Source organism: Micromys minutus (genome assembly GCF_963924665.1).
Source record: "Micromys minutus genome assembly, chromosome: X".
Classification (NCBI taxonomy): domain Eukaryota; kingdom Metazoa; phylum Chordata; class Mammalia; order Rodentia; family Muridae; genus Micromys; species Micromys minutus.
Window position 1 is genome coordinate 18700644 of NC_137970.1, and position 15727 is coordinate 18716370.

General features: G+C 41.8%; 1 protein-coding gene across 2 annotated transcripts in view; it reads left to right on the plus strand.

Moving 5' to 3' along the window:
* The first annotated feature begins 2411 nt into the window (after nucleotides 1-2411).
* FAM120C (family with sequence similarity 120 member C) overlaps nucleotides 2412-15727 on the plus strand; it is a 127784-nt gene continuing 114468 nt past the window's right edge. For both annotated transcript variants that reach the window (XM_080909596.1, XM_080909597.1), the window contains exon 1: nucleotides 2412-3428. In XM_080909596.1, the coding sequence (XP_080765722.1) occupies nucleotides 2745-3428 (684 nt within the window). In that variant the 5' untranslated portion in view covers nucleotides 2412-2744. The remainder of the gene's footprint in view (nucleotides 3429-15727) is intronic.

Sequence of the window (15727 nt, forward strand, 5' to 3'; positions counted from 1 at the left end):
GTTTCTTAGACAGTGAAACCCTTGAAGTAGGTCTGACACTTCTGCTGCAAGTCAGCAGGGCCCAGGGATTTCTGCCTGTATTGATCACAGTTCAGTTCGTTTTTATGTTTGTGGTGCTGAGGAATGAAAGCTGGGTAAGGACTCCACTACTGAACTTCATGCTCCATCTAGGGTTTTTCTTTTGAGTCCCAGGAACCCTAATTAACGGGTTCACTGAAGTATCTTAAAAAAATGTGTCAACTCCCATCAATGGATACTAGAAAATTCCATCTGTATCAGTTCCATGTGCTTTGGGTTTGTAATTTGCCACACCTCATTTCTGGATTGATTATTCTCTTTGAAACCAAATGTAATGAGCTCACATCTTGGTGCATGCAAAAGTCTAAAGAAGACCATCCTTTAAGAGGGAAAGATACAAGTTTTAGACATACTTAGCTCAAGTTCACAGGGTGTTAAAACAGTTAGAATGGGGAATGAGAGTACATCTTAATTCTCAGCTTGTATCAAAGCTGAAAATAACAGAAAGGACATTTTATATGTGTGCACGGGTGCACTTGTGTGTCTTGATATGCATTCATATGTATGCCCATGAATACAAGGCCAGAAGGCAAAACTTGGATATAATTTTTTTAGGAGTCTTCCTTCTTAGTTTTTGAGACAGGGTCTCTTAGTGGCCTGCAACTCATCAATTAGGCTACGCTGGTTGGCTACCGGGTCCCAGAAATACACTTGGCTCTACTCTCAGCCCTGGGATGACAAATGCACCACATTGAGCCAGGGTTTTTAATGGGGTCTCTGAGGATTGAACTCAGATCCTTATGCTTGCAAAGCAAGCATTTGAACCAGAGTGCCATCTTGTATCTAAAGGTATTTCACTTGTAGCTAACAGTTTCATAAGTGGCTTATGATCCAATTATTTTTATTGTTGTTGGGGTTTAATTTTCTATCTTTACTGTTTGTTTGGTTTCGTTCTTATCCCAGGCTGACCTGGAAAACACTAGTTTCAAGGTTGTGGCAACCCTCCTTGTCTTTCTGAATGCTTGGTTTACAGATGGAACAAACACACCTAGTTATAATATGACATTGCAAAAATATGTGAACATGAAAGGATTTATTTACTTTCTTGCTTCTTTGAAATCACTGGGTAGCCTTGGCTGGCCTGAAACTTAAGGTGATTGTCCTATTTTACCCTCCTGAGTACTGAAATTGCCGGCACATACCACCATGCCTAAGACTACAGTTTTTGCAGTAACATTATCAATTTAACAATGAGAGGGTTAATTTCTAGGAAAGGGATGCCGGGCAAACGCTCTAGTAAGCACGTTCTACTAAAAAGATCTATTCTCTTCATCTTTCATCTCGTCAAGCTTCTGCCTTGCCTTTCACACTTTCACATTGTCTTCCATCCCTGCCATTCTGGATGTACTATTCTAATGACAAAGCCTTTTCTAGAACTTGCAACCTGTTTACATTTTCATTCTAATGGACCATTCTGATGTCATTCCAGAGGTTTTTGTCCTTTCATGTTCTGTAAAGTCCAAAGCCAGATAAAACTACTCTGTGCTTCAGATCTTGTTTTCTGCTATATTCTAGCTGAAGGAATGGGCCCTAAAAGCTTACAGAAGACAGACATTTCATTGGAGAAGCATGCTGAAAAGTACTTTTCAAAAGATTGTGATCAAATTAGAACCTTTGCAGCTATTTTGAATTGCTCCCACATGGGCAAATTTACTAGGTTGAAAAACAAATTCCCTAACCATATGGCATAGCTTAGTGAGTACCAATAAGGTCCAAGTTGTAGTTGAATTTGAGTGGGTGTTTAATCTCCCTGACCAGAGATTCTGAGGCAAATTATAGTCAATTTTATTTTGTCTATGCATTCATTGTATTAAGTAAATGCTTTATCATTCGTAAGGGGGACAACTCTTCAAAGTATGACAGTAGCTAAAAACAAGTGGATTGATATAGAAATGGTAGTGGCTATATTTCATATGTGTTCTTTTCCATTCATTAAAAGTTGTGTACATCATCTTTTCTATGGAAGGGAGATTTCTCTCAGGGAACTTTAGCTCACTTTAGCCAAATTCTACCAATCAACAGTACTTCCTTTCCCATGATGCATCACCTCCATTCCTTTCCCTGGGAATAGTGGTACAATATTCTGAGGCAACTCGGTTGGATACTAGGAGTTCTGGTGCAAATCCTATATACACATTTTCATGCCCTGCTGCTTCTGACACTATGAACATCAAGGCTTGACAGGGGTGATTCTCTGGTTCTAAGACTGCATCCTGAGGCCATCCGGGAAAAGACTACAACTCCCAGGATGCTCATCCGCCCCGCCCCTGCACCCCTCCCCCAACTAGAAAGCGAGTATCACAGAGAAGACGAGGCAACATGGCTCCCGAAGGTGGAAGGCAGAGACTTCACCCCCTTTGAAGACGTGAAGAAGAGCAGCGGAGGGGAACGGGAAAAGAAAAGTCACTACGACTTGGCATCGCTTTTATCTTCCCAGCCTCTTCTGAGTCTGGTCAGCCTCACCTCTGCTCTCCGCCCGCACCCAGTCTGTGGTCTCCTCCCCTCCCCGCCCACGTTCCCTCGCCCCTCCCGTTCTCAAACCCTCTCCCCGCCTCCCCTCGCTCCTACCCCCCGCGGAGTGCGCACGCGCCCGCCTCCAGCTTCGCGCGGGGATCGCCGACTGGCCCGCTTGCGCAGCCGCTGTTCCTTCTGCCCACGGAGGAAGCATGGGCGTCCAGGGCTTCCAAGAGTTCCTGGAGAAGCGCTGTCCCGGGGCTGTGGTGCCTGTGGACCTCCTCAAACTCGCGCGCACCGTCTCGCGCCAGCAGCAGCAGCAGCACCTGCACCGCCAGCTGCCGCCAGCAGCCCTAGCGCCAGGGGCTCCACGCATCACCAGGGGCTCTGCTCCTCTGCCGCCGCCGCTCCCGCCCGCTGCCTTTGGTGCTTACTCCGGGGGCGCGGGGCCGACTCGGCACCATCACCCAGCTCACCATTTCCACCACCATGGCCAAGCGCCGCCAGGGCTGCATCCGCCGCCGCCCCCTCCGCTGCCTGGGGCTCGGGTATTGGTAGACGCGGGCTCGGCGCTGCCGCGGCTCTATGGTGGCTACCAGACGGATTGGGTTTGTGGCGGCCAGTGGAATGCCATGCTGGGCTACTTGTCAGCGCTGTGCCAGGCTTGTGCCTATCCAGGCGGAGACGGCCTGGAGCTGGTGGTCATGTTCCCTGGGGGCCTGGGGAAGGACCGACTGGCCGAGTGGGGCCGTCGGTGCCAGGCGGAGCGGCAGACTGCGCAACTGATCGTGGGACACGTGGGCAACAAGGGCACCCCTCCACCGCGGGCCTGGTTCCTGCCACCTGCCTGTCTGAGCCACTGCGTGAGGCTAGCACTCATCCGCTTCCGGGTCAAGGTGAGGGAGGGGTTAGATTTTAAATGAAATGTCCCACACCTGTTCCTTCCAGACTATAACACCTAACCATTTACCTACTTACCTGCCACCCACTCAAATCAGCTAACTTACTGGCGACCATTTTATCTACTTGTGCCCATGTCATGTGGCCTACCAGTTCCCTTACCTACATGATTGTATCTCTATCCATGCCATCCCGGTAACCCCCTTTACTACGCAATTGGCCTACCTGTTGGTTTTAGCAGGATTGACTCAAAATTTCTTCGGGTCTTCATGATTCTCTTGCTATCATCCCCCTCCAACTGAAATATGTTTTTTTCCCCTTCATTTTCCAGTTGACATTCCCTCCCCTGTGTCTGTTTGCAACCCCATGGCAAATAAAACAGATGTTAGTCGAACACCTTTGTTCTATATTTTCCCCTATTTGACACCCAGTACTTTTTTTACCCATCTATTGAGTCCTTTTCATTTCAACATGCTTTTATCTTGGCACGCCTTAGCCCAAACAATTCACTGATTGAGTCACTATTCAGGAAGATGAACACGCTCAGTAGGGGATTTCAAAGACGGGGGGAGGGGCGGGGGGCTTTCAAAAGCCCTGAGACACCATTTTTTTTCCCGTTGGAAAATCAAATGCGCAACATTTACTTAATGGTGTAAATATGCATGGTGATTCTGTTTTCTGCTCACTAAGTACAGTACCTGTTTGGGTAGGTGGGTGCGGTGATAATCTATGGGCTAAATGGTCCAGGGAAACTTCCTGAAAAAGATAGACCTTACCTAAGACTGCGAGAACGGGTTAGCTTTGAATGGTTCACGGGCTTTGGAGGCGGCTGTTTAATTAAAGAGGTTGAAGAAATCGGGCAGAGGCCAAAAGAAATACCAAGTTCATGAGGCTCCATGGGTTTAAATCTAAGTCCAGCCTCTGAGTAGTTGGGCCGCTGTATATGGAGCCTGGGGAAAAGCTTGGCAGCATCCCCGGTTCTTGGCACCACTGCTATTACGCTGTTGCTTTCCCATACTCTTAGGTTTCAAGTTCCTACGTGTAGAGAATAGCAAGGCTTGAGAAGTAAGGAGGTGGGCAGGAAGAAGGAAAAGAAAAGCGCTACAGGGTTAGGTGGGAAGAAACTGCAAACCAATTTTTGAACCAGAGTTTTGGGGGATGTCCTCACAGGCTTGGATATTTCGGAATTCTGAAACAAAACAGGTGGCAGCTGGCAGAGTAAGGAGGGAACAGAGATGGAAAGAGCTGCTACAGAGAGAAATTTGCGATGGTTCTAGAATGTGCCTAGAATCCTACTATGCTAGACATATAGGGCGCAGCATCAAATCTGTGCCTTGGCCGGATAGGTTATAGCTTTTTTTTTTTCAATCTGACAAGCCAGCAATGGGCTGGGGGCATCGATTCTTGGTAGCGTGTCCTTACTAACCAGGAGGCCCTTGCTTCAATCTCCTGACACCATGCATGCAAAGTAATCATGAGCTAACTTAAAATATAACTAACAAAGCCCCACTTGCCGGTTCTCCTTACTGAACATTTTAAAGCAGATTCACTTACAGTCTTTGCTTCCAAGTCGTTTTGAGTGGCACCACCCAGCCTTTAGGAATTTTTTTTACCCTGTTATTTTTTTATCCTGCTATTACTGGCAGCTTGACTGTTGGCACTAGCAATGACTATGTTAGTGGGGCAGGGTTTTCCTTTTTTTTTTTTTTTGAGGGGGCTGAGGGTGGTGTTGGGAAAATATGGTACTAATTGTATTTCCATCTGCAGCCCTTAAGTGCTTTACCATTCCCATTGGATCTTTACAGTAGCAAATGAAGCAGTATGACCCCGGTTTTCCAAACGGGGAAACTCAGACCCAGAGCTTTACGCACTTGCCCAGATGGTATAGTAATAAAGGAGAGAGCTAAGGGTCTTGGGCTTGCTGTCCTTGCAATCTGACTCCATAGCTCATGCTCTTAACAGCTGTGTTCAGAGATGAATCTTTCGAATAGGCACTGTGATCAGATTATTACCACACTGGAAGGAATACCTTATTGGCACCTGAATAAAAACAGGGTTGGTTTATTCATTTGTGTTATTCCATTACTGAGTGCTTGTTGTAGGGTAAGTACTGAGCTGCCTGCAGAAAATTCAGAAGTAAGGGCTCTCCAGTAGGGTCAGGCTTTAGTAAAGACTGAAAACTAAATCCCAGAGACCCTGTGTAAAAATTGCTTGTGATGAAAAATGTAGCTTATTTACAGAGGGTGTGGTGATTTCTTAGTGAGCAAGTGAAATTCTGGCCTTTACAGATTGGCCACAAAGAGGTATAAGAATACTACAGATAGTGGGTAAGGGCATGGGGACCTGAAGCAGCCTGTTTGTGTGCTCTGAGTCGGCTATGTGTATTTATGGCATATTTACAAATATTTTTTCTGAATAGGTTTTGATTGCTGGTTGGCAGGAGAAAGGAACACTGTAGGTTTGTGGTTTATTCATATTCTCCACCAGTCAAGAAATTTGAGAACCAACTGTGAATATATTTTGTCATATTTAGCTTAGGGTTTTTTTTTTGAGGCAGGTTCTCAATGTAGCCTAGGCTACCCTTGAATTTGATATATAGCCAAGGCTGACCTTAAATTCTTCCTCATTTTCCTGCCTCCCATCTCTGAAGTGCTGAGATCACAAGAGTTGAGTTCATCATCATACATGGTGCAGTCTCATTAAAAAATCTCAACAGTGGCCATGGGCATCCCTGTATGCCTGTGTAATTCCACCTACTCAAAAGGCTGGGGCAGGAGGATGGCTTGAGCCTTGGGGTTTGAGGTCAACCTGGTAATATCAGATAACCAGGTCAGCCAACTGTAAGAAAATATCACATCAATCCATAAAAGATCATGGCTCAGATAGATCCTAAGAAAAGAGACTGGAGGAGTGACTTCTAAAAAGATTTAGTGCGGTAGGTATGATGGCGTACACATCTTGTCCCAGTATTTATGGAGCCTGAGGCAGTTCTGAACTTCATATTGAGACATGTCATAAAAAACAAATGTAGGGCTGGAGAGATGGCTCAGCGGTTAAGAGCACTGACTACTCTTCCAGAGGTCCTGAGTTCAATTCCCAGCAACCACATGGTGGCTCACAACCATCTGTAATGGGATCTGATGCCCTCTTCTGGTGTGTTAGACACAGTGTACTCATATAATAAATGAATAAATTAATAACAAAAATGAAGAGAACAGAACCTAAGTTCAGTTCACAACAACTATCTGTAATTCCAGCTCTTGAGAGCTAATACTCTATTCTGGATTCTGTGAAGACACATGCATGTACAGAAAATAAGACAAATGTAAACTGACTTAAAACTAACTCCAGAAATACAAATAGTGTTGATATTCTCAGTGAGTTCTCTTGGCTGTGATCAGTGACTTTTGTTGTTGGAGGGATGAAGAATATGTAGGATTGTGGCACAGGCACAGAAGGGTAAGGGTCAATAACTGTTTCTTGCCTTTTCAGAGCTGCGGTCTGTCCTGAAGGTAGCAATTTTTTCACATGGGTGATTTGCATGTGTAGCATTTCTTTTATTTGAATATTAGTGCTTCAGAACAAAATCTGGATTACCATTGTCCCTTGGTTTTGTTCTTTATAGTTTAAGAAGGTAGGATGAGCCATTATTTCAAGTCTCATTTTCATTTTTAATAGAGAATATAGAAGTGGCAGGATTAAATACTTGAGAAAGTGTTGAGTTGTCTGTTTAGCTTTAGACATGTTTGATGTCTAGTCTTTACATGATTTTGTAATTTCATTTGTTACAGGTATTTGCTCAGTACACTTTTGTACGTGAAAACAACCAGTAGCAAGACATTTTACTACCCTTTGAGTTCTTGATCTCTTGTTCTCCAAAGGGTTTCAGACACAGAACGACTTAAATTAGGTTTAGACTGTGACTCGGGAGATAATGTGGTGCGATGCAGGAGAATGAAAGCTTCATTGAATAGTTATTGTAAAAGAGCAAAAAGATAACCAGCACATTAAGTGCTCTGCTTCTCAGCTATGTTTTCAAAGGAGGCTAAATGGATCGCTGAAAAGCCAGAAAACTTGATTGTGCCAGAAATCATGTTGGTGGTACATGACTAACCAGAGTGAGACATCTGACCAGATGCACGTGTCATTTTGTGCTTTCCTCCTTCAGGAAGGAAATGGCTGGTGTGCCTCCTGGTTGTTTACTAATCCTGTCATCCAGACCCTGACAAGTCCAAGGCTCTTCTAGACGGACATGATCATAAGAGTAACAATCACTGTCACTTCTTGAATACTAAGTTGGGTATAAAATACCTTTTAAACAGTGTCTTGTTTAATCCTCACAGATTTGCAAGATGCACATTATTCTCCCCATTTTACAGTTAAAGAGCTGAAGGGCAAAGGGGTAAAATGGCGATTGGGGATACAGCTCAGTGTTGAACAAGGAAGATTAAGTTTACTCCCCAGGATCAAAGCCAAACCAAACCAAACCAAACCAACCGAACAAACAAAAAACAAGAAGTGATTTAAAAATATTTTGGTGCTGTGGATTAGTACCTATTCACGGTAGGTACATACTGTATCGATGAACCAAAACCCGGGTCCAGTAATTTTCTTTGGAGGCAGAGTGGGCTCTGGTAAGTGAGAGATAAAACTCATTGCTTTTAGATCTCTATTGCTTAGTCCTTCTTAAGGATCCCATGCCATTTCCTTCTTTTTGATCATTTTTGTGTAAGCTTGTGTGCTTTTCTTGACTAAGTGCAAAGAAGCAGTAAGAATTGTTGAGCATCGTGTTTGTGCCAGCAGTGCTGAAATCCACAGGCCTGCCAGTCCAAGACAAATGTGGTAGCTGATTGCCAAGTGACTCACACAGTGTTGTTGAGGAATTCAGAAGTACCAATCCCTTTCAATGCAAAATAATTGAGGTGTGTGTGTGTGTGTGTGTGTGTGTGTGTCTACTGGTGAAACCTGAAATCACACATGTAGGTAAGCACACTTCCCTTGAGCTATGTCCCTTATCTCATAATAATCTTTAAAATATAAACCAATGTTACTCATTTCCCTTAAGCCATTATCCTTAGCTCCTTTCCACCATTATTCTTGAAAAGACTATTCTTATTCCTTAATCTGTTGCTACATAAAGGGGGTTTTATGTGGGGGTGAGGGCTATGGGTGTATGTGGGTGCATGTGCACCACTGTGAGTGTGGAGATCAGAGGATAAATCAGTTCTCATGTACCATGTGTGTCCCGGGGACTGAATTCAGGTCAGCCGACTCAGCAAGTGTATTAACCTGCTAAACCCTCTCCCTTGCCTTCTGTTGTGACCTTTAAAAACATTACATTTATTTATTTGTGTTACACCTGTATATGTGTATGTGTGTGTCCACACATGAACTATGCTACACTTGTGCCCACATACATATACCCCTGCTGTTGCCTGCCACTTCGCAAATAATATCGTTTTCATGTCATTTGTATTTATATGTATAAATACATACATGCATAATACAGCTTTCATGTCATAAATTTAAAAATTTTTGATCCTACATATGCAAGAAAATGTGTGGTACTTGATTTTTTTCCTGTTTATTACCTATGTTTGTTTTCCATTTCCTGTTAGTTCTCTTTCTCCACCAAACATTCCCCTTTCTACTTCCATGCCTCATACATAGGTATAGATGTTAAAATATAATATTAAATATATTAAATATTTTAAAATTTATAACATTTATATATTAAAATATAAAATATGTGATAGAATATGTTTGTATTTTGAGTCTGGCTTATTTCATTTAATATGAACTTGTGTTGCATGAATTTTTCTGAAAATGACATAATTTTCTTCTTGTCTCTGAGTAAAACTATACTGTATGCTCATGCATGTGTGTATAACACACACGCACTCTCTCTCACCCACCATGTTTGTTATCCATTCAGTTGTTGATGAACTTTCAGGATCACAGCATATCTTGGCTTCAATAAGCATGGATGTATAGATGTCTGTGGTATGCTGACTTAGATTACTTAGGAGTATATGCACAGGAGTGGTATATCTGGATCATAGTAGTTCTGTTTTAGTTAGTTGATGAACCTCCATATTGATTTCAATACTGATTGGGCTAATTTACATTCCTGCTAGAAGTATACAATAATTCACTTTGTGTGTGTTTGTGTGTGTGTATGTGTGTGTTTTGTAGCTCAGGCTGGCCTCATACTCTTATGTAACCAAGGATATCCTTGAACTCCCTCTCCATGACTTTTTTTAAAGACAGTATCTTGATATGTATAGCTCTACCTGACCCAAACTCACCAACTCTGCCTCCCCAGTACTGGAAATCAATGTGTGTACCACCACACTCGGTTTATTTGGTGCTGGGGATCAAATTGAAGGCCGTGTGTGCCAGGGAAGTGCTCTACCAGCTGAGCTACATGCCCAGCCTAGGCTTCCTCCTCTTCCCCACTGCATCCTTACCCACCTCCATGGGGCTGGCATTAAAGGCATGCATCACCATGCCCAAACTATATATTTCTATCAAGTTCCTTGGTGGTGGTATTAGTGGCCAAGGTTACATTTGAGACAGGGTCTTTGCTGGCTTGTAACTCAATATGTATTGTAGACCAGGATAACCTTAAACTCCTAGAGATCTCCCTGCTGAGGCCTAAAGTGCTCAGGATAAGCGCATGTGCTACCACGCCCAGATTTTCGTCTTTATCTATATCTTCTATTTTTTGTGTTCTATTCAGAATGGCTGAATAGAGTGGGATTCGGTCTCAGTGTAGGTTTTATGACAGCTAAGGATGATGATCATTTTTCAAACATGTTTTGGCTGTTTGTAATTTTTAGAATTATCTAGTCAATAGCCAATTGCTTATGAGTTAGATAATTAGGGAAGAGGTTAATTTTTATGTTTTTACTTTTATAATATACTCCCGGCATTAATCCCCTATCAGTTGTATGGCTGCAAAGATCATCTATTCTGCAGGCTGACTCTTCTCTGTTGTTCCTTCTTGTTCAGGGACATTAATTCTGTGCAATGCCATTTGGCAGCACTTTAACCCCTCTCATAAATATTGGAGCCTTTGAGAAAGCCCTTATCTCTTGAAGTGTTCCCCTGCCCCGCACCCTGTGGCAGTTTTAGAGTGTTGGCTCTTGAGTTCTTTGATCATTCTGAGCTATTTTTTTTTTGTGCAGGATGAAAGATGGGGCTCTAGTTTCACTCTTCTATCTTTGGATATGCAGGTTTTCTACCATTCTCTTCAGTGAATGTTTCTAGTACCTTGTTGAGAATCAAGATCCTGTAACTGCATGAGTTTTACTCCATTCCACTAGTCTGTGTATCTGGTTTTGTGCCCAAGCTAATGCTGTATTTGTTATTCTGTGTCTGTGGTATAACATGAAGTCAGGTAACAGGATACTTCAGCACTACTCTTACTGATTGGGATTGCTTTGGCCATTCCTGGTCTTCATGGGTCTGTATTCATCTTAGACCTTTTCTATATCTATCAAGGATGTCTTTGGAATTTTTAAAAGATTTACTTATTTATGTGTGTGACTGCACTGTCGCTAGCTTCAGACCCACCAGAAGAGGGCATCAGATTCCATTACAGATGGTCGTGAGCCACCATGTGGTTGCTGGGAATTGAACTCAGGATCTCTGGAAGAGCAGTCAGTGCTCTTAACCACTGAGCCATCTCTCCAGCCCTGGAATTTTTATAGGACTACATTAAATCAGATGTGTCGATTGCTTTCAGAAGTAGGCCATGTTCACATTTCATACACACACACACACACACACACACACACACACACACACACGGTGAGAACTGCACACACATGCCATGGCACATATACACCTACCCACATAAAAATACACAAAAGTAAACAAATGGTGTGTGTGTGTGTGTGTGTGTGTGTGTGTGTGTGTGTGTGTGTGTGTATACACGTGTGCCAGAAAACAAATAGTAGGAGTCAGTTATCTTCTTCCACCATTTGGGCCATAGGGATGACTGCAGGCTTGGCAGGACATTGTAGTCCACAGCTTGGTGGCACACACTTCTATCATGTGAATCATTTTGTAGGCCTAGTTGTCATAGTCTTGATTCTGTCAATCCATGAGCATGAGTGGTCTATCTTCTAATGTCTTCAATTTCTTCAGCATGCTAAACTTTTTATTAAAGGGATATTTCACCTCTTTGGTTAGATTTATTCCTAGGTGCTTTTAAGGGCTATTGAGAATAAGATTTGTCTATTTTTTTCTGGAGTTCTTTTTCAAAATGTTCATTAACACACAGAAACAGTACTGACTATTGTATGTTGATTTTTGCTATCTTCCTACTTTAGTGAAAGCTTAGTAGATCTAAGTTTTATGGTGGTGTCTTTAATGTTTACAAATGCGGTTAATTTGACTTCTTCCTTTCATACTTTTGTCTTTTGCCTTTTAAAAAAGATTTATTTATTTAATGTAAGTACACTGTTGCTGTCTTTAGACCCACTAGAAGAGGGCATCAGATCCCATTACAGATAGCTGTGAGCCACCATGTGGTTGCTGGGAATTGAACTCAGGACCTCTGGAAGAACAGCCAGTGTTCTTAACTGCTGAGCCATCTCTCCAGCCCTCTTTTGCTTTTTTGCTGTGGCTAACACTTGAAATGTTCTGGATAAGGGCAGAGATAGTGGGAACACCATTTTCTAGTTCCTGATTTTAAAACGAATACTTTAAACATTTCCTATTATAATTTTGGTATATATTTTATTTTAATATTTTAAATTATTTGTCTCTTTAATATTTTAAATTTCTCTGCTATAAAATTTGTTATAATTTTACTGTACATTTTATTTTAATATTTAAAATTGTCTTCTCTTTGCCTCTATGAAGGTGCTCCCCTACCCACCTCCCTCCCACTGATGCCATATAAGGCAGTTCTCTGCTACATATGTAGCAGAGCCACAGACTAACCCAAGTATACTTTGGGAGCTCTGAGGGCTCCAGTTAGTCGAAACTGTTGTTCTTCCTATATGGCTGCAATTCCCTTCAGTTCCTTCAGTCCTTGCCTTAAATCTTCCACTGGGGTCTCCAAGCTCAGTCCAGGTGCTGACAGAGCCTCTCGGAGACATCTAGTTTCTTTGGGGATTTTATCATGAAATGATGTTGCCTTTTCTGGATCTCTGTAATGAGCATGTGACTTGTATCCTCAAGTCTGTTTGTGTGCTATATTACATATATTACATTTATTGATTTGTATATGTATACCATTCTTGCATCCCTGGAACGAATCCAAGTTGACAGTATTATCTTTTTTTTCTTTTCTTTCTTTCTTTTTTTTGGTGGGAGTTGTGGGAGTGAAGACAGGGTCTTAATGTGTAGTTCTGGTTGTCCTGGAACTCACTGTGTAGAACAGAGTGGTCTCAAACTCACAGAGATCCACCTGCCTCTGCCTTACAAGTGCTGGGATTAAAGGTGTGCACCACTGTGTTCAGCTTACAGTGGTATTTTCTTATGTGTTGTTGAATTCAGAATGCAAGTTTTTTGTTGAAAAATTTTGCATTTGTGGTGTGGTGGTCCATGACTTTAATCACAGCATAGGCAGGTGGATCTATGTGGGTTCGATACCAGCCTGGCCTACAGAACAAGTTCCAAGACTGCCACAGCTGCTACAACTCTGTTTCAAAAAATAAAACAAACAAAACAAAAGCAAAAAAAAAATTTGTATCAATGTTCATGATGGACTTGGGTCTATAGTTTCTTTTTTGCTGTATCTTTATATGGTTTTGACATCAGAAATACAGCCTTCATACAAATGAATTTCTTCCTGATCCTTTAAATTTTAGTTTGGAGATCTTCGGTGTTGGGGTGGAGAGATGGCTCAGAGTTTGAGAGCACTGACTGACTGCTTTTTCAGAGGTCCTGAGTTCAATTTCCTCTACTCACAACCAACTAAAATGAGATCCGGCGCCCTCTACTGGCATAGGGCTATATATGCAGGCAGAATACTGTGTACATTATAAATAAGTGAATCTTTAAAGAGTATGACAGAATTGGTCTGTCCAGCCTTGGTATTTTAGGATAGAAGACTCTTTGTTACTGCTTCAGTTTTGTTGCATTTTATAAATCTGTTAAAATTATTTACATCTTCTCCACCTAATTTTGATATGTCATTCACATGACTTAGGAGTTTAATTTAGCTTTTTATTTTTAACATAGATACATTTATTTATGACTGTTTATTGTGTATGTGTCTGGATGCATATATGCCATAGTGCATATGTAGAGCTCAGAGAACCTTTGGTATGTTCCCAAAGTTATATTTAATTTTTATTTTATTCTAGGGTTTAAAAACTATTTCCTCAGTAATTTCTTCCATGATCCAGTTTTCATCCAAAAGTGTGTTATTAAATCAGGTATCGATGTCTGTAACTGCAGCGGTTGAGAGGTTGATCTTAGAGGATTACTCTGAAGGTGAGACCTGCCTGGGTATATAGCAGATGCCAGGATAGTCAGGTCTACATAGTTCTACATAACAAGACTCTCAATATACAAATTAAAAAATTGTGTTGTCTAATCGCTATGCATTTGTATAATTTCTGTTGTTTCTTTTGCTGTCAGTTTCTACATAGTTGTTACACTATGATCTGGTAAGATATAACAGATTATCTTGATTCTTCTGTATTTGTTAAAGACTTGCTTTATGGTAGAGTTTCTCTATGTAAAGCCCTGGCTGTCCTGGAACTCTCTCTGTAGACTGGGCTGGCCTTGAATTCACAGAGATCCACCTGCCTCTGCCTCCAGGGTGCTGGACTAACGTGTGCCACCACTGCCTGGTCGCATATGGTTTTATTTGAGTACCCTTTTAAGGAGCAGCTGTTCCTTGCATGCTCTGTTGTCAGTACCACTCAGAAAGGAGAAAAGAAACTGCTAAAATAGTAACAATGCCAGGCAAAAATCACATTGAAAAATACACTTACAAGCTTTGTGAGCCTGACAACTGAGCTCAGTCCCAGGACCCACATGGTGGAAGGAGAGAACCAACTCCAGTACTCCCATAGGCTGTCCTCAGACTTCCACATAGAAGTGTGGAATACACACACACACACACACACACACACACACCTATATACATACACACACTAATAATTAATTAATTAATTTAAAATACACTTAAGACTGATTAAACTCATCTTATATACAAACAATAACCATAAAGCAAAAGTCCAGAAATAATATTGTTTGGTATGAAGTTAAAAATTAATAGAGATGGCTGAGGGGCCTGAGCAACCACATGGTGGCTCACAACCATCTGTAATGGTATCTGATGCCCCCTTCTGGTGTGTCTGAAGACAGCTACAGTGTACTCACATACATTAAGTAAATACACCTTTATTATAAAAGTAAAAAAAAAACAGTTATGGATAAGGAGTAGGACTCAAAAGACAAAGCAAGGTTACACACAATAAAGGGAAAATGAGACAGGAATATTAGCTAGAGAGAAAAAACACAATTAAAACAGTCTGGTTACAAAATAAGGAAAATTAATAATAGAAATAAAACATTTTGAAAAGAACATAATAATATTAATCATAAAAAAGAAAGGGAGAAAAGCAGGCAAAACATGACAAACCATTTTTTAAAAGATGAACATATATTGGAGTGATGTGTTTCTGAGTACAGATAGAGTTAGTAGTATTAGAATCTGCCCATTGGAGAACATGGTCAAGTTTGAATCTTTTATCTTACCTTCAGGGTGTTGATGATTCTTCACAGATGAAGGCTTTGGTGTTCAATAGAGCCTTCCTGAGCCTCTGCTGGCCACACATAGCTTTACAGCCTATGATCCATGCAAGTTATCACTTGTTCCAAAGACTCCCTGTACTATTGGCTGGCTAACATTCAAGTCAAGAGATGCTGAGTATTTTGTAGAGTTGAGGAAGCTATCCAGAATGCCGAGATCTAGAGTGGAGGTGGATCTGACCTTCAGACTTAGCAGTGTCACCAGCAGTAAACCAGTAAACAGAGTTGTCCCCAGAAGCTCAACAGTCTACTAATATAGGCGTGGTCTCTGATGTTCTTAGATGATCAGTTTTGTGTCCACAGGGGGCAGGGCCAACATTGCCTCTCACACCATAATCCTCCAATCACCTGAACATCTCAGTCATGCCCTCCACGACCACTTCTGTCTCCTGTGGCAGTATCCCACTCTGGCTGTGTCACTGCATCTGCTGGCCCTCTTACTTGTAACTATTTGTGTTTAGGCTTCTAGAATAGCTTAGTCTCAAACATACTCTCTTTCAAGACGGTACAG